General features: G+C 48.4%; 1 protein-coding gene and 1 pseudogene across 1 annotated transcript; both read right to left on the reverse strand.

The window, feature by feature from the left end:
* Positions 1-11,250: 11,250 nt before the first annotated feature.
* On the reverse strand, positions 11,251-19,600 carry LOC103741799 (A-kinase anchor protein 1, mitochondrial; the record flags this gene model as incomplete). The annotated part of the gene is given in 8 exon segments (XM_029568105.1): positions 11,251-12,207; positions 12,722-12,784; positions 13,328-13,401; positions 14,626-14,693; positions 15,095-15,245; positions 16,879-17,056; positions 18,848-18,975; positions 19,474-19,600. Coding segments are annotated over 8 exon segments (864 nt in total), but the record flags the coding sequence as incomplete, so codon positions are not given.
* A 31-nt stretch (positions 19,601-19,631) lies between these two features.
* The window catches only part of LOC115071958, a 17,652-nt pseudogene continuing 17,290 nt past the window's right edge, over positions 19,632-19,993 (reverse strand).

Consider the following 19,993-nt stretch of genomic DNA (forward strand, 5'->3'; position numbering starts at 1 on the left):
CTCTCCTATCCCCCCTCCCCCCCTCCCTTCTCCCCTCCCTTCCTCTCCCCTCTCCCCCCTCCTCCCCTCCCCTCCCTTCCCCTCTCCTCCCCTCCCTTTCCCTCCTTTCCACTCCCTTCTCCTCCCAGTGCCTCTCCAAACTCACAATCCCAGTGCTGGTCCCTGGGGCCTCCAGGATTCCTGTCTGGCCTCCTCTTCTTCTGAAGTGTCTTTCCTTCCTGTCCTAAACTGTTGCTCTGGGTCCCTATATCCCTGTGCTTTGCCTCTGAGGGCTTCGCTTCCTGAATAAGTAGCAAGCCTAGCCAGTACAAAGGCTGAATAAATAGTCAGTAGAAATTAACTTGAACGTTCAGGGAGAAGAACAAAGACTTCCGACATGAGCTGGGGAAGGAATCATAATTGCCAGAGAGAGAATGTGGTGCCCAGGAGCTCGGCTGCAGGAGACACAGGAATGGAGATGTTGACAGTGGCAGAGAGGAGCCAGGAGGAGAGATGCCGACTTGATAAGTGGAAGGGCAAGAATTCTAATGTGAGGAAGGCGCTGATGGAAAGGGGAATGTGCACAGAGGAGGGGCATCTGAGGGGCCCAAAGGCAAACAGTGTGGTTCCTGCTCCTGGACCAGGCGTCCCATGCCAGGAATAGTTGTTCTGATGCTAGCTTTATCTTTGAGCCCTGATGAAAGCCAAGTGGGCATCCTCGGTGACTCTGGGGCATGACATGGGGGGTAGGGGAGGCAGGCAGAAGGAAATGATGAGTGAGCACTGGGGACCCAGAGAAAGGGGTGGGGAAACAAACAAGGACAAAGAAACAATTGACAGATCCCATCCTTACTGCACCCCATGTGGCAGCCTACAATGGGGGTGAGTGTTCAGAGTCATGTCCTGGAGGAGGGAGTGGTGGGTCAGAATCTTAAAGAAAAACACAATGTGAAGGATCCTAGGGAACTGCCTAGGCAGAGGCTGAGATGACAGAACAGGAAGGGACTGGAGTTGAAGGCAAGCGAGATGTCCCAAGGTCCTGGAGGCCACATGGATGTCTCTTGAGGGAGGGCCCTGAGGACATTCACAGCCTCCATCCCAGAAATGAGATAAAAGGCAGCTTCTTCGAGAGTCTCCCCAGGCAGAATAGAGATGGCTCCCAGGACCTTTGTTGCTTAATCTGCTGGAGGGAGGCCACCCCAGGCCCCCCAACCTCCAAGGACCAACAGGAGGGGCAACTGGAATCATACCAGAGTGCATGTTCTCAGCTGCTGGAGTCACCATCCATATTAATGGTTAGGTGATGTTTCAGAGAAGCTTTCAGCCTTGGGCAGCTTCTGTCTCTGAATCCTAGGTCAAAGCCCCGAGGACCCACTACGCCTTCCAAACCCCGGTTTCCTTCATTTGTTTAACAAAACACATATCCATGCTCTATGGCCTCTTAATTTCTGTAGATGGTAAAGTGCAGAGAATTAAAGAATCAATGGGCAATTAAGGAGACCTGGCAGGTCCTGGCCAAGAGCATATTATTTATTTATTCAGCAAGCCACACTCATTTTTAAAGAGCGAACTTTCCATTTTGTTTCTGACATCAAAAATAAATCAAACTAAACTGTACACGTCATAACTGAAAAAAATTATTTGTATGATACATTGCCCCTTTGAAGCCTCAGTAGCTACCTGCAAAAGGAATTTTTGTCAGTGTCAAAAAAATAAAAAATAAAGATATTAATTCATTCTGCACTGGTCTTCCCCTAGGGTACAGGTAGGATCGAAAAGACAAAAATAAGGTTTTAATTGGATAGTGATTTTCCCGCCCTGTCTCAAGCTTCTTTTGATTTCTGAGCATCCATTTTCCTGGATCGTCTTGGGAGAGTTGCAAGATTTCAGTCCATTAACACAGTGGTGGGCTGGTGAAATTTCAGAACAGGCTGAGATAAACGGCCCTAGTGAGGACATAGGCTGCCCCAGGGCTCCCCACGGAACTCAGCCAGCCTCTCTTTCAGTTCCTAGTCCAAGAACTGTCACTCCAAAGTAGGGGTCCCTTTCTAGAGCCCCTTTTCCCTCTCCTCCAGCCTACCCCACTGTCCACTAGAAAGAAAAACACAGCATGGCCACTCAGGCCGTATCTGCTCCCTGTTTTGGACCAGCCCCTTGGAATTCATTACACCTGCACCAGTGACCTTTCTCCACCCTCCACCCGACTTCCCTCCGCCTCCTCTGTCAGCGCCTCAGCTCCCCAGCATTCAACCCTACCTCTACCTCTCCTGGCTAACTACCCGCATCTATCCAAGCTACCCCAAGGTTGATTCTAGGTCATTGACTCTCAAACTTGTGTGTATCCGAACCTCCAGAACGGTATGCTACTCAGTTCTTGTTTACTAGGTATGAAGTAGGGGCTGAAAATTTGCATTCCTAATAAATTTAATAATGAGACCTCTGTTCTCAGATGGTGGGGAGGCGGGAAGGGACGTCTATAGGTAGCGCGTACTGTGGCGCCATCTAGTGGTCACGTATCACAATAGCAGCAGTGTGTAACGCCATTGAGTGACCCTGAGACTCACCCACTCCCCAAAACTTGAGGCTTGCATGGAACACGTTCACCTTTGCCATCTCTACTTTTTAAGGCAAGAACTTTTTTGTATCCTGTGAACAATCACAAGGGACAGGATCATTTCAAACTATCATTAGCATTACTTTGTTCTGGCTATGCCTAAAGCTGAGTGTTTTGGAGGCCAGTTACTAACATGGCTGTGATGGATATCCTCCAGATGCTTCTGACCTAAGGCACATCAACTAACACGTGAGCAGACAGCAAACAAAATCTGTCGCCCAGATTACACACTAATAAACTCTAACCTAAAAGCCTAGTCTCAAACACCTACCTAGCAGGCAAGCCACCAGAGGAAACAAGGCTTCCATGTTGGCACAACCCAAAGTGAAGACATGTTAGAGAGGAACATCAGAGCTCCGGGTTTGGTCTTTGGTAAGGAGCTTCCCTACCATACATGAGGAACTGGTTCAACCTCCAACACTGCATAAATTGGATGTGGTGGTGCACACCTGTAATTCTGGCACTTGGGAAGTAGAGAAGGATCAAAAGTTCAAGGTCATTCCCATATAGGGAATTTGAAATACGCTTGGGATATACGCGACCCTGTCTCAAAGAACCAAAAAAAAAAAAAAAAATCATATTTTCCCAAGCTTCCAAATTTAAGAGGGCAGGATCACAGGTTCCAGGCCTGTCTAGACTACAGAGTGAATTCAAAATCAGCCTTGAACTGATGTGATATCATCAGTGATGTGAAGGCAGGAAGATCAGAAGTTCAAGGTCAACCTTGGCTAACAGGGAGTTCAAGGCCAGCTTGGGCTACATGAGATCTTACACTGAAATCACCCCAAACTTAAAAATAGCTAGGCATGGTTGGTGGCACATTTATTCTCAGGAGGTAGAGGCGGGTAGATCTCTATGTGTTTGAGGCCAACCTGTTCTATATAATGATTTCCAGTCCAGCCAGTGCTTACATGTTTTATATTATTCCAACCTCCTATCAAGCCTATGTCAGCATGTCAAGATACAGGGAAGCTGAAAATGGTTCATTACCATGTCCCTGTGTGCAAGATTGCCCTGTTCAGCACCACCCAGAAAGCACAGAAGAAAGGACTGTGTCGTCAGATGTAGTGGGAGAAGCTCACGGGGGCCCCACCCTTAGCTGAGGAGCTATTAGCAGATAATGGCTATTGGGAGAGTGAGAATCATTTCTCTTTGGGAGCATGGCCACTGGTAGATTGCCCATGCTCCAGTGGATTGCCCCCACCCATCCATGTGCATACAGATAGCACTAATTGGACTCAGTAGGTTATTTTTTCAAAAGAAGGTACAAAGATGTTGGAGAGGGGGTATTGAGGAGGTTGGAGGGAGAAGTGGGGATTAGGTATGATAAATACATTGTAACATGTATGATAGTCTCTAAGAACAAAAAAATGATATATTCTAAAAAGTCAGGCAGGCATGGTGGCACAGGCCTTTAATCCCAGTACTCAGGAGGCAGAGGTAGGCAGATCTGAAATCGAGGCCAGCCTGATCTATATATCGTGTTGCAGGCCAACTGGGACTACAGGGAGACCCTGTCTCAAAAAGACTCAAAAAGAAATATAAATAGAGGGGGCTGGAGCGATGGCTCAGTGGTTAAGTCATATATTGCTCTTGAAAAGGATCCAATTCGATTCCCAGCACTCCCAATCAGATGGTTCACACCTGATATATAACTCTAGCTCTGGTGTCTACAGGCACTGGCACCCATGTGCACATACCCACACAAAGGCACACACAAATACAATTCAAAAAATGTTAATTTGGGGGGGTCTTTTTTTCCCTGTAGCCCCAACTGGCCTGGAACTCTCTATGTAGACCAGGCCGGCCTCGAACTCAGAGAAGCACCTGCCTCTATCTCCCAAGTGCTGAGACTACAGGCGTGCGCCACCGCACCCCGTGTTAATTTTTTTTTTAAGGAGCCAGAGCCACAGCACACATTTGATCGAAGCACTGGAAAGGCAGAGGCAGGTACATCTGAGGTTAAAGCCAGCATGGTCTACTGGTCTACATAGTGAGTTCCAGGCCAGCTGGGACTACAAGGAGACCCTGGGGGAGGGGGCAGGCTGGCAGTGTGGAGGGCTCTGGCAGGGGAGGTAGCAGACTGAGGCTGGGATGCAATCACTAGAAATAATGAGACTATCCACACACTGGAGGGCTGGGTGGGAGCTGGACTGGAGCTGCGGTCTGGTTAGATGGGGCTCATGGTGGCAGGCCACAGACAGGGAAGCGGAGGTTCCTGGGGGAGTTGCAGCAGTTGGAAGCTCAACAGCTGCCTTCAAACAGGTAGCTCAACATCAAGATTTCAGAACTGCCTTCTGAGCAGGAACTCTATCCCAGCAGTACATCAGAATCACCGGGTAGGTTTTTAAAAAGGCCCAACAATCATTTTCACAGACATTCATTAAAAACTAAGAATCCCAGCAGACAGACATGATGGCCTAAAACTGGCTTCAGTGAACCCGAGCCAACGAATAGGTATACAAACTTTAGCATGTTCATAGTGTGGACTATATACAACTAACAAGGACAGCACAACAACTTGCACATCAAGAGGCAAAGGAAAGAATGGATGAGGAGACTGACTGGACTATACAAGAGGACTCTGGGATCCAAAAATCGTCCCGTCTTCATTTCATGATGGTTGCCAGGATGTATGCATATATGAGGAGGTCTAGTATTCTACCCTACAGACCCATGTATACACGGTATACTCCAGAGGTAATGTGTGCACATGCACATGGAGGCCAGAGATGAATCTCAAGTGTTGTTCCTCAGGAGGATGCCATTCACCTTGTTTTGAACATTTACTTATTGCATATATAATCCGTGTGCACCCGTGGCAGTCAGAAGACAATTTGCAGTGGTCAGTTCTCTTTCCACCATGAGTTCTGGGGAACAAACTCAGGTCTTCAGGCTTAGTAACATGAGCCTGTACTACTGACATCTCATCTGTGCTATCACCTTGTTTAGAGACAGGGCTGCTCACTGGCCTGGAGCTCACTAATTTAGCTAAGCTGGCTGGTCAGCAAGCCCCAGGGATCCTCCTGTCTCTACTTCCCCAGCGCTGGTATTGTGTCTGCCACCAAACTGGCTTTTAATATGGATTCTGAGGCTAGAGCTCGTCCTCAAGGCTTACACAGCCTTTACTGATAGCCATCTCCTTAGCCACAAAGGTAGTAATTTAAAAAAAAAAATCTCTATTATTTGTGCACACACACACGTGAATGACCAGGGAGGCCAGAAGAACGCATGGGATCCCTGGAGCTGGAGTTCCAGGTGGTTGTGAGTTGGTCCTCCAGAAGAACAGCAAACACTCTTAACTGAGGAGCAATTTCTCCAGACCCCAAAAGGTAATGTTTAATAATCTCTCATGTGTAGCTGTAGTCCAGACCAATTAAATATGCATCTTTGAGAATGGTCTCAAGCACTGGTAGTTTTTAAACAAATACTTACTTTATTGCCTGCATGTAAGTGCTCCCATGTCATACAATGCCCACAAAGGTCAGAAGAGGGCGTCAGATCCCCTGGAACTGGAGTTATGGTTGTTAGCTGCCATACAGGTGCTGGGAATGGAACTCAGTTCCTCTGCAAGAGCAGCCAGTGCTCTTAACCAATTAGCCATCTCTCCAGCCCCGGAAGCATTGGTAGTTTTAATAATAAGTCCAAAATGCAGCTAGTTGACCACTACAGTCTTTGAGCAGTGTTGAAACTTTGATGAGCATGTAAACAATTCTGAGTCATTAAAACAAAGATGAAGACCCAGGTGCAGTGGTTCAAGCTTGTAGGCTTACTTACAAGGGAATTTGGGCACCCACGCACCCATAAAGAACAAAAAACTTGTGTGCCAGGAACAGCGTTCAGAAAACAAAGTTCAAGACCAGGCTTAGCTGACTCTAAGCCTAGTCCATATCTCACCAGAGGCTGACAGGACCCCACAGGAAAGGCCTCCACCCAGGCCAGCACCATCTGTGTTAGAACCATTGGCCCACTTCCTCAGAGATGCTTCCTGAAGGCTGTTTGTCTCAGCTTTGTAGACCCTAGCAGGCTTGGCATACATACAGCAGGCACTCAGTGGGGAGAGACCGAAATCTACAGAACAGTCGGAGCTCCTTCCTGTCACCAAGCCAGGGAGACCAGGGAAAGACAAGAACTCCAGCCTAGCTCAGGTAGGACATGCCGGGCTTTCTTGCCCAAAGCACCAGGGCTTCTCAAATGCCTTCTGTCTCCACCAGATGTCAGCTGGGCCATTGCTATCAAGAAACAGCCAAGATCTCCCTTAGATCATTTGCTTTGTAAAAATACAAGTCAACCTCATTAAGAGAAATCTTCAGTTGGGCCCTTTTTGCAGAAAAGATTAGATCCAAGCCAAACCTGGCAAGCCCACCAACACTCACCTCCACTTTTTAAAAAAATGTGCGTTCATGAGTGTAGGCCCGCATATCACAGTGCATGCCTGGAGGTCAGAGGGTCCTCCCCTTTCATTTTCAGACGTGTGTTGTTCACTGCTGTTCACTCGGGATTCTCCCATCTTCTCCCATCTCAGGCTTGGCACACTGGGGTTACAGATGTTCACTACCACATCATTTCCTGTGGGTTCTGGGGACCCGAACTCAGCTCTTCACATTCGCGGGCTTTATCCACTGAACCATCTATCCAGCCCATCACCTTCACTTTTCACAGGGAACTTACCCCAAGCAGAACATGGAGCACAAGGGGGACTGTGCTCAGAGTTCTCTCCTCAGAGAAAGGTCTGGGGCCTTGATCAATACCAGCAAGCAAGCTGAGCTAGATCAGATTCCAGATGACACACAGCCCCATCTTGGTGACTTAGGGCAGTATTGCTTCTCATATACCTCCATGAGGGTTAGCTGCAACTGTTCTGAGTCATCTTCACATGGGGACAGATGGATGACAGAGCAGGAAATGAAACAGACTGCTCTTGAAATCCCAGCCCTGGTGACCTGTACCACCCCTACCCCATAACTGGCCAGATTAAGTCGAACAGGGATAACAGTTACATTCTTGCCGTGGAGAGAAGGACAGGATTTTTGGTAAGCAGATAGTGTCAGCCAGAGAAGCCCAGTCAAACGACAGCTAGCCTACAGGACAGAGACAAGCACATGCAGTGCTGTGTTCTGACAACAAAACTGATTCAGAACAAAGAACTTGGGGCAGCTCTGGAAGACACAGGTGAGCAGTGAAGATGGTTAAACAGGACTAAATATTTATAATGCTTACTGGTTTGATGTCACAATCAAGAATCCTGAAGCCTGGGGCTGGAGAGCTAGCTGACTTGGCAGTTAGGAGCACCGGGTGTTCTTAGCACTGGCTAACAACCCTTGTAACTCCAGGGGATTTACCAAGGGATTCAATGCCCTCTTCTGTCCTCTATGGGCATTGCACAACACAGGTACACTTATATACATGCAGGCATAACACTCGTACACAAAATAAAAAAATTTTTAATTAAAAAAAAAATCATGAAGTCAAGACTGTTGGCACCTGCCTATAATCCCAGCTATTGGGAAGTAGAGGCAGGATTACATGTTTGAGGCTGGCTTGGTCTGCGTAACAAGACCCTGTCTCATAGGCTGGAGAGATGGCTCAGCAGTTAAGAACACTGGTTGTTCTTGCAGAAGACCCAGGTTTGAATCCCAGCACCCACATGGCAGCTAACAACTCTCCAGTTCCAGGGGATCCGACAGCCTCTTCTGTCCTCCGAGGGCATTGCATGACACGGGTGCACTCACCTACACGCAGGCAATACACAAATACACATATAAAAATAAATTTATGTGGTGGTGCATGCCTTTAATCCCAGCACTCAGAAGGCAGAGGCAGGTGGATCTCTGTGAGTTCAAGGCCAGCCTGGTCTATATAGTAAGTTCCAGGACAGCTGGGGCTACAGGGAGACCCTGTCTCAAAAAGACAATATATATATATAATATATATATATATAATTTTCAAAAAAACCTCCAACACACACTTCTTTTCACAAATACTTCTCTCAATCCTTTAAAAAAATTTATATTAGTGTGTGTTCACACATGTGTGCAGGTCAGAGGACAACTTCTGGGAACTGGTTCTTTACTTCCACTGTGATCCTGGACTCAGGTCATCAGGCTGGCACAGGCAGTCCCTTTACCCACTGAGCCATCTCGCCAGCCCACAATCTTTTCTTTTTTCTTACTAGTGTCACCACACAGCCGAGGCTGACATCAAGTCATAATCCTGCCTCTGTCTTCCAAGTGTGCCACCATGCCCAATCAGTCTAGGGTTTTTAGAGTAAGGAACATTATGTTAGCTGCTAGTATTGGTGTGATACAGATGAGGGACGATACTATCAGGGGCTGTCCAAGGTGGCAGCCAAAAGCCATGTACAGCTATGGAGCCCCAAACTGTGGACAGTCTGAACAGAAACACCAGAAGGGCAAAGTGAACAACAGATCTCAAAGCCTCTGTATACAAAATTCTGCCTCAAACCCCCTCAGTTTTTTGTCTATTTCATACCAAAATGACATTTAAATGAATAATCCTGAGATTCCTATTGGACTTTATGGCTCTTAGAAAATTTTAAGTTGCACAGGTAGCCATGTGGGTGCTGCGAGCCCAACCCAAGACCTCTATAGAAGAGCATCAAGTGCCCTTAACCACTAAGCCATCTCTCTAGTCCCATGTTTCTTAGACTTTAATCTTTCACAGAAGCAAAGCCATTGATTGCTCCTGTTTTGTCTCCACCTCCACCCCATACTGAGTTCCAAAACCTTTCTCTAGGCTCACCATGTAGGTACCACGGATCAAGGCAAGATGACTCCATGCTGCTTAGAGGAGCAATGGTTATAAGCACTCGGCCTAGAGGCTAGAGATGGCTTAGGGGTTAAGAGCACTGGCTGCTCACAACCATCCATAACTCCAGTTCCAGAGCACTGCATTACATGGGTGCACTATAAACATGCAGGCAATACACTCATACACATAAAAATAATAAATGAAATGAAAAAAAAAAGAAAGAGCACTCTGCCTGGAGTGGCTTGGCTTTGAGACTGGACTCTGCCCACTTTCTAAGTAGCCCAGCTATGAAGACCTTCCTGCCTCACTAGGTTGTGGCAAACTCATTATCTACAACACAGTAAGCATTTTGGACCTGCAGTGCCTAATCTTGTTTTACCTTAAGCCTGTGATGGCTACAAGTGACTTCAGTTCTCAGTTGACATACATTGATCCTGGTTTAACCCAGGCTGTACTCACTGCAGCACTAACCCCAGAACCCAGGCTCCACTAAGACCGGCCATTCCTCCTGGTCTTTGAGGGAACCGAGGACACAAACAACTGCAGTGAACAAGTAGAAAAAACCCATCCCATCTGCCCCTCATCCCCAATAGATAGTCCAATCTCTTCACAGCACCAGCTTCTTCCACAAGTTTCTGATTCATGCTGATGCTCCCTGGATGTGATACAGGCATTTCAAATGCACTTCTCCAGAAGACTTCCAGAACTCTGCTCCTCTCTAAGAGCGACTGTTTCAAAAGTATGTGTCTTCATGACTGGTCCTCCAACCTGCTTTTCCTTCCCAATTCAAAGCCATGTTCCAGGGAGCCATCCTCCAAGGCTAAACAGTCCTTAAGACCTGCAAGACCAAACACCCATCTTCTCCCCAGGCCTTGTAGATTTGGCCTGAGGATCCTGTCTTCACACCTTGTACATCCCAGAGGAAGCACTCTGGTGACATCAGAACTTCCCCCTGGTCTGTGTCTCTATCCCCCACCTTCTGTATCCTCTCCCCAAACCTGAACCTTGTGTTCTCTGCTTAACCCCTGCACCCACCCCCACCCCCCTATGGCCCATAAAGGCCAGCTCACTCTGGTCTTACAAGCTCTGCCCAGAGTGTTAGTTTCTATAGACACTCTTGCTGCTGCAAGGCAGTATTCAAACAGCTTAGCCCCAGGAATAACACAACTTGGCCAAAACCATAATTATCACCAGGGCAGTGTAGGTGGGACTTGGATCTGCTCTTGTCACTTAGTCACCTACCTCATAAGGTGGTCAGATCTATGACTGCTCCTACTTACACACAGCTGGACACCCAGCAAGCTCTGCTGCATTCTTAGCTGCCATTAGCACCAGGTCCTAGTGGCCATTGAATGTGATTTTGCTTAAGTTGTTTTATGCCCAGGGCTAAGTTGTTCATATACTACACTCAGCCTTGCAGCAGTGGCGGTGTCCAGAATGAACACACTTCCATACCAGTCTGACAGCCACAGATTAAATGACTTCATGCATAGCCAAAGACTGCACAACTACTGGTTTTAGAAACTTTAAACTGATGCCAGGCTTCATACACATTTGAGTGCAGAAACCAGAAGAGGCTTGGCTGCCACCTGGTGGGGCAAGGAAAAGAGAAAAGGGAGATAGAGATTTCTGCCAAAATGTCTTCTAAGACCAGGGGGTCTTCTTTGTTGTGGTCCTTGAAGGTCCAGAGTTGGGTCCTCAAGTCCACCATATGCAACTACCTCTTTACTTCCCACCCCAAGTATTTTCCACCACTGAAGAAAAATAGACTCAAAGTTATAGTTTATACAATTCGAGATTTATGTAAGTTCAAGTTGAGTTACTTACTCTTAAATTGCACAATGCTAAAGCCAGTCTATAAAAGAATCAAACACACCACTGCAAGATTAATTTAATGAGTTTTTTGTTTTGTTTTGTTTTAAATAAATGTGTACAGCCAAAAAAAAAAATCTCCAAATGACAATCCTCCCCACGCGCCTCCTGTCTGGCACACGGGAAACCACAGGAGCCCCTGGCAGGTGCGCTGGGACAGGCTATCCCGTTCCATGGGACCAGCTCTGCTTACAGGTGAAGTGTGTGGAAAAGTCTTGAATCCCTTTGTTTTCCAGTGTGTCTTGTACAAAATTTTACACTTTTAAACATATATTTACAGAGTTTGCACAATAGAAAATGGTTACAAATTACAACCAGGCTTGGCAGGGTAACAGCTCCCTGTTCCCAACTCCCTGGGGTCAGGTGTGACAATTGCTCCATATTTACATCTGCATTTAAAAAAAGGTCTGAGCTCCTAGGGACCTGGAGGAAGTATATAAAACTGGCTAAACACCATCAATTCATTTATGTGAGCTGTACAGGGAATCGATACCAATTAGTCAGTTCATGTCTGGCTTCCTGAAGAAAGGCTGAAATAAAAGAGACCCTCTCGAGCCAGCCCCCACCCCTGGCCTGCCCGCTGCAGTCTGGGGTTTTGGTGAGGAGAGGGTAGGGAAAAAAGGGGAGCAGGACAACCTGGTTGACATACCTTCCTTCCTTCAAACTGCTTTAGAATGAGTTTAAGCCAGCTGGCTTGTAGAATACCATCCTATGGCTTTGAAAAGAACCCACAGTTCCTCAGGGAGGAAACGTCTTCTCAACAGGACTACAGAAGGGGACAAAGAAGACTTGAGAGCACAAAGTTTGTTACTCTGCTGTTAAAATCTCTGTCCTGAATGCCAAGCCCAATTTCAACAGTGCAAAAAAGACTCAAGCAGCAGCTCCGGAGGCCAAGGTCAAAGGCTGGCGTAGAAGCTGTCAACCCACTGCGCAAGGCCCCGCTCCACCAGTGACTGGTTTAACAACACCACCTGGAAAACAAAGCTTCCTTGAGAGTGCTGCATGGCACCTCGGGGCCACCTCTCAAGCCAACATGGGCTCTCCTTCCCAAGCCCCGAATCATCAGCCAGTGGACAGGTGCAGGCTCAGGGCTTGACTACAATAGGACCTTTACTTAAGTACTCTGCTGCCACTAGGACTAGGATAGACTTCTAACATACTGAAAGAAACCTGAGCTCTGACACTGTTAGGATAGGAGAAGCCAATGGACAGAGGTCCAGGAGCTGGATCCCCAGCTCAGCACTCAGGATACTCAAGTGTAGGGAATAGCTGACCTGGGAGTTACAGGAGGGTTAACAGCACTCCCGAGCTAGACTCCGCCCCCTAGACAACACTACAACACTAACATTACCACCTCTAACCACAGCACCCAGAGTGTCCCCATGGTGGCAATGGTTCACAGCTGTGTCATCTGACTTGTGAGGACCAGTTCCCAGTCAGCCCACCGCTGTTGGCAGTCACTCTGGTGGAAGCAGGCAGACTTACTTCATCTCCAACCACACTCCACAGCTGAATCAGAGGAAGGCCAGTCGCACTGTAGCTTGTCACCTAAAGGGATGTGAGAGACAGAAAACCTTTTAAAACTACTCTATGCACTTTTATTTTTGAGAAAGGCTCTACTGTAAGCAGGCAGGATTCAAAGTCACTATCCTCAGCCTCCGGAGCACCAGAGTGTTTGCCAGGCCTGGCTTATGCACCTCTTTTTAAAGCTTGCTGGTTACCCCAAGGCTCCTGCCCATAGGAAGGAATTTGTTTTTAAATATTTTATTTATTATTTTCATGTGTATGTGTGTATTGCCTGCATGTAGGTAAGTGTACCCGTGTTGTGCAATGCCTGCAGAGGACAGAATAGGTTGTTAAATCCCCTGGAACTGGAGTTACAGACAGAGTTGTTAGCTGCCATGTGGGTGGCTGGGATTCGAACCTGGGTCTTCTGCAAGAACAGCCAATGTTCTTAACCACTGAGCCATCTCTCCAGCCCAGGAACAAATTTAAAGATCTGTTGCCAAGAAGCCCAGACACTTATGATGAGTAAGGCAGGAGCCTCCCTGACCACCCCTGGCCAGTCAGCCTCACCCCCACACCACACACCTGGGCCAGCAGTGCTGTGTTCCCCGTCATCTCACTCATGGCTGCATTTGCCTCAGGTGAAAAGTGGTCATCATCTTGGGGAAGAGAAGAAAAGGTTTAGATGCTCAGAAGGCAAAGCACTGTCACCTGCCAAAACTTCAAGTGGGTAAACTCAGAGTTCCAGCTGCATGTGCCCTACAAGCTGCTGTCAATAGAAATATACCCCATTCCTGAGGGTCAGATGCACTGAGCAAGTGTATGCACCTCCACCAAACCAGCAAACCCCAGAAGACCCACTTTACAGGCAAAGGCTGAGCACCAAAGGTCAACTAGTTCTCACAAGGTGGCGGTGGAATTCCAATCCAGGCAGTGGGCTCAGTATGGAAAGCTGCTCTATGGTAGGTGGGACAGCAAGGTAGCTTCTACTCTGCTGGATTAAGTGATGTCCGAGAACACACCCGAGGCAGGAAGTGGAAGGATGAAAGGCAAGAGTTTATTGGATGAGGGAGGGAAGGTTTCAGCAGGTCTGTACAGACTGCTTAGCTGCACAGAAACGGAGAAGGCCAGCAGAAGGAAGGAAATGGAACAACAGCCCTGCTGCTGTTATGAATGACATGACTTCAGCCAGATTGTAATGCTTTTCTTTAGGCAGGCTTCATACAGTAATCCTCCTGCCTCAGCCTCCTGTATGCTGAGGTTACAAGTGTGCAGCACCAGGCCTAGTTAAACTATATATAGTGTGTCTAAGGTATTTAAATTACTTTGGATAAGATCTGAAGGAGCCCAATTTGAAGAGAGGGCAATGGGATAAACTATTTGCTACAGCCATAAGAAGCTGTTATCTGAACACTTTCTACACACGAGTGCCCAGGGGCATGCAATTCTCACAGTCAGGATCCATTCCAACATGCCAGAGAGGATAATCGAGGCTAAGGATTGCCAGTGCTCCTCCCTCTGGCAATGCCTTCAATCTCAGATACCCAGGGTGTCAGTGTGGTCCCAACAAGGCTCTATGGGGCAGTGACCTTGCCAAGCAGCACTGCTGGACTATGTTCTAAAGTGCCTCACTGGAGCCTCTCAAGCTGGCAGCCTGGGTAAACTTCAAGGCCGTCGACCCCAAATGAGGATCCATAGCAGCACAGGCATTGTCTTGGAACTTGTTAGAAATTCAGGTTCCTAGACCTTAGCCCTGACCTACTCAACCAGAAATAAACAGTAGCAGAACTGTGTTTACACAAGCCTCCAGGTGAGAGTGAGGGTTCCAAGAAAGATCTATGCCCACCGATGCCCAGCCTACAGTGGGAGGCCCCACCTGTTACCTGACAGTGGAACCACACTGTCCAGAAGGACTTCTGCTCCTTGAAACGGCAGGGTCACAAAGTCAGACCTAGAAAGGCAAGGAAGGGACGAGTTTAACATGGACCACCAGCATCTGGATTTACCTTCTGCTTAGCACAGTGACATCTACAACTCAGGATGACAAGGGAGCCACAGGTCCCAGCACCTGAACACAGGCAGGCACCTGCTCCAAACCTGACTCAGAGGGACTTCCCACATCAAATTCAGAAATCAGCCTGCTTCCTTTATGTCTGACTTTGGGCTTCTCTCATCATCTGGCCTCCTAGCTCTGCATAACCAAGGCAGGTCATCGTGTTTGTTTACTCCCAGCTCTGCTAACACACAGTAAGCAGCAGCAGCGAAGAACCAAGCCCATCTGAGGCTGGGTCGAACTGAGCCACACACCCCATGCCAAGCAGGGCACACAACTGTCAGAAGAGTCCCACTCACCTAATTTGCCGGAGCACGTCGACTTTCACCCTCTTATATCCACCGTAGTCCACGTAACGAATCTCCACCTCATTGGTCTCCTCATAAGAGGCCACTACTTGGGCTCGCCACCAGGCCCCATCCACACCAGGGGCAGCACAGATGACCGTAACTGCAAGGCAGGAGGACGAGTGTGTGGAATGCATCTGACCCAGGGAGGGCCCCCACCATCCCACATTACTCCTCAGAGGCATGCACCTCCATGGGCAGGGGACAGGAACCACAATGAAACCTCAGCAAAACCTCCCCCAGAGCCCAAGACAAGAAATTATCTTAACATATGACAACTCCAAAACTCCCAATCCTCAAGAGCCTTCAGTCTGGATCCATTACTCTGAAACTTACTGAGGCCTGAATCAAACACATAGACCAGAACAAACCAAGTAAAATACAGAACTCAGAGAATAGGGAGCAGGGCCTTCCTTTTGTATGTGTGCATGCATGTTCATGTGTGTGTGTGGGGGGGGGGTGTATGTGTGTCAGAGGGCAGACTTTGGTTATTTCTCAGCCACTGCCCTTCTTTTTGAGACAAGGTCTCTCGCTGGCCTGTTATTCACCAAGTAGGCTAAGCTGGCTGGCCAGCAAGCTGCAGGGATCTGCCTATCTCTACCTCCCCAGCGCTTAAGACTCTAAGTGTATATCTCCACACACAGCTCTTTTTACATGGAGGAATTAAACCAGGTCCTCAGGGAAGGATTTCACTGACTAAGCTATCCCCTAGCCCGGATGCCTTAAATTCTTAAGAAATTGTTCCTAAAGAAATCAAGAACTGTCAAGGGGAGCAGAACCTGGTGGCCTGGCACCTAGGGTCTGCTCCAGGCTACACAACTCAGACTAGGGTCTGACCAGAAGGCCATTCCTAGGTCTATATCCCAAACCATCTAGTCTCTGCCTCAGTTAATGCAAAATGGGCAGCCAACAAGGCTGTGGTCCTGTGGGATGAGGGTCATAGCAGTACCCCTAGCGGCACCCCAGGTGGCTGCTGACCACAGTCAGTCCTGATCCATAGAGAGGCCATGGTGCAGCTACCTCTTAGCCTCCAGTTTGGTCTTTACTGCAATGGCTAAGGCAGCATGGAGGAGCTTATGAAAATTAAACCCTTGTTCTTATAAAAGGGGGAAAAAAAGGTCACAGATCACTCCAAAGCTTTTCCTCATGCCTCAAAGCCCATGAAGGAACCACAGGTTTTAGGAGTCTTTGAGGGGGTTGGGAGAAATGCTGACATTCAGTCCTCATTGATAAAACAACTAAAGTACCAGTACGATGCCAGCTCCTGCTCAAGTGCTACCTGAGTTCACTTCAGAGGCAGCTTCCTTACCTGTCATGTGGAGCTAACCTAACCCACTGCACGGGGTTGGTGGGCTGAGGAGGGCTGTGACCAACATATGCATGAAGTACTTACATCATGTATACAGTGTATCCAAACCTATCTACCTGCATCCTGATGGACAAGCCTAGATACTACTTAGTATCACTCTCCTTAGAAGACAAAAAGCAGGACTGGGATGTGACTCCACCAGTCAAAAATGCCACTCAATTCCACTGCTCTGTTGATCAATGGAAACACTAGCTTTGGCTAGCAAGGAAACTCAACCCAGCACAATTCCACAACAATGCAAAAACTCAGGGATGCTGTCCCATGAAGAATTCCAGAACAGTTAACAAGGGCAGAATAGGCAACCTTGAGGCTCCATCTCTTGGTCTGGCCATAACCCAGGACTCTGACTCTCTAGGGCAGCACTTACTTTCCACTGGGGTGGGCAAGGTGGGGATCCCAGGCTGAGAGTAACAGAGATACATCTGCTGGTCCAGGCTGCGCAGTGCGTGGAAGGTGGGATGTGTGTGCTGCTGCACAAACAAGTGCCCGGCGTTGACCTGGTTGACCACGATGACCTCTACAGTGATGCCATCGGGCAGCATGAGCTGTAGGAGAAAAAGGAAGTCGACACTGCATCAGTCCTTCTCAGGTGGGATATGGCCTGAGGGCAAGTCTCTGAACTGGCACAGCCATCCACAACAACATGGTACCCAGATGGCAGAGGTTCAAGAACTACCTCCCTGACTGCGACTGTTATGCTGCAATACCAGGAGTTGCCATTAGAAGCAGCCTCATCTCAGGATCGGACAGGAGAATCCCCAGCAGACACTGGGCAGCCAGAGGCCAACTGTGTAATGCAGTGTTGGACCTCAAACAGGAGGTGCAGGTTCCATGCCCCAGAGCACTGCCCTCCCTCCCACCTCTTTCCATGAGTCTGTAAGAGCCAGAGAAGGCAAATATGGGAGTGAGCTGCTGCTTGGAACAACATGCTTGAGAGTAAGAGCTAGCCAGCCCTCAAGCCCCTTTGGACCTGCAGCTGACGCCAGTTTATGGCCTGTCAGAATTCCTCTGCCTCTGAAGAACGTGCAGCAGCCTCAAGCCAGAGGTCTGCCAGGGTTGGTGTCCTGCCCACTCTTCTGTGCTCTGCCCTCATCCCCTAGCTCCTACTCTCCTCCACCCTCCACAGACATCCCCTAATCCATTCTCACTCTGGGTTCTTGCCTATAGGCATGCTCAGCTGCCAAACCCCATGTGAAAGGCCCTAGCAGAGATCACCATGGTCTTTAAAAGACTTGTATTCAGCACTAATTTTCCCAATGCCAAGCTACAGGCAGCAAGGCGGACTGCACACAGGAGGGCTCTGAAACCACCTTTAAGCCTGGTAGCCCCCAAGAGCTTCCTTTGACTTCCATAGGTTTACCCCAGCCCTGCTGTCCCTAAAGTACCTGGGGTCTCCTCCCCAGCCGGCTAAGCCAAGCAGAACATAAGGGAAGGAAACCACCCATACAAACTACTCCATTATTTTAAGAGAGGCTATAGCCAGCCAGGCCTCCTGGGGAAAACCTCTAACTCAGGCGTAAAGCATGGAGTGGGGCCCAGCCCACTCCCTAATGCCCACAGTGAAAGAAACATTCATTCCTTCCCCCATAGCACAAGGGTCTCTGGTGGGGGAAGACACAGAACTGAAATGCGTACCATCCTAAACAAAGCCCAAGGGACCAATTTTCCTGAAGCAGCTTGCTTAGCCCATCTGTGTGAAATGCAGTAAATAGTCTGTGGCCCACAGAACTCTGCAGTGTACTCCCAGTGACAAGAGGCCTGACTAGGGCCAGAGGCATGTTTGCCAACTGCCCTGGAGAGAACAGCTTCTCTCCTGCTAAACTTCAGAGCTTCTACCGTGGGGCTCTGTATTTACCAACCACAATCTAGGCAGTTCCTGGGGAGAGGGAAGAGGAAGGGAATCCTTCACCAGGGCTGCTCTTCAGCCCAGCAGACTAGAAAGAACAGAAAGATCCATTGCAAATCTCACCCAAATTTTCCCTGGCAGGTCCTACCAGGTCTCAGGTGCTAGGTGGTGACTCTAGGAACAGCCTCAGCTTTGGGGAGCCCCACGCCCAGTCTCCTGGCTTAGTTCTTTTTAGGCGAATAACTAGAAAATAGGAAGCATGCCCAGGTGGCAGAAGAGTGTGGTCCTCCCATGTGGGGAACAAGAGGCCCGCCTGGTTTCATGCCAGTACTTTATCCTTCCTTCAGAGAACACACTGGCAGGGGGCTGATGGAGGCCAGAGGTGGGAGGTCACGTACTCATGGGCGTTCTGGCCTATAGATTAAGATTTCTCAAGTGGAGTAAGTTTAGGGGAAGGGGTGAGGAGTCAAATTTCAGCGAGTGTGCTCACCCAGGATGTCATCGGCAGAGAAGGCAGTGCCAATGAAGGCAATGGTGGTGCGTAGATATTGGTGAGGTTCAGTTCCTTAAACTTCTTCCCAATCAAGTTCAGAGCTTTGTCTACATGATGCTGAGAGCCTAAAGGGCAAAAGACACAGCCACCATGGGTAAGAGAAGTACGACTACAAACACAAACACACCAACACTGCACTGCAGAACTTCTAGAATTCAGACGCCTCAAAGAGCACCAAACAGAGCTTTGCTTTAGGAATAAAGTCATTTAAACACAGTCCTCTGTTAACTGTTATCTTTGCCATTCTGACCCATGCTTTGAACAAAAGAAGCTGGCAGATGGGAAAAGTGCAGAGCTCCTTCCTCAACCAGAAAGCTCAGAGATCCAGGACACTGGCCCTGCCCAATGAGCACTCATGGCTCTCCTGGCTAGAGGGGTGGTGCAGGGGGACACAAGTTTCCTTCAGTCTCTGAACTGGGGGAGTCTGCAGAGCACCAGTGCCTCCCTGTGTCTAGGAAGAGATGCAGTTTCTAATAAGAGGCTAACATTCCAAAGAAGAGCGTTCGGGACTACTTCCTTACATTTCATGCACGGGAATTAAAGACGGCAGTGCTGCCACTGACCTTCTATGTGGCAGATCTGGATGTTCTGGGTGTAAGGCAGGGTGGAAATGTAGATCTTGGCACCAGATGTCTGTTTCAGAAAACTCACGTACCGGCCTTGCTTGCCAATCAGTCGACCAACTAAGTGCTTCCAGGGAAAGAAAGGGAGACGAGGGCTCTTAGGAAACCAATTCCCTGCATCCCAAAGGCCTCAGGGTGTTTTACACAAGGTTAAGCTCGCACATGGTCACTGTTACTATGTCAGCACTTATTTTCTGGGGACTGTTCTAAGTACTTACATTCACTCATAGTACTTACGAAAGAGATAAGTCTATCACTATTTTACACAGGAGGAGAAATAAGCCCAGACAGGCTAAGAAACCCACCCAAGATAACATAGATGCTAAACACCTGGGGGGTGTCCTGCCCAGGACCCAGTATTTCATACTGACCATGTAGCCTGAGACCCACGCCAGAGGCTGGCGCTCTCTCTCTCTCTCTCTCTCTCTCTCTCTCTCACACACACACACACACACACACA

Source organism: Nannospalax galili, unplaced genomic scaffold, assembly GCF_000622305.1.
Source record: "Nannospalax galili isolate Female #2095 unplaced genomic scaffold, S.galili_v1.0 scaffold879, whole genome shotgun sequence".
Taxonomy (NCBI): Eukaryota; Metazoa; Chordata; class Mammalia; order Rodentia; family Spalacidae; genus Nannospalax; species Nannospalax galili.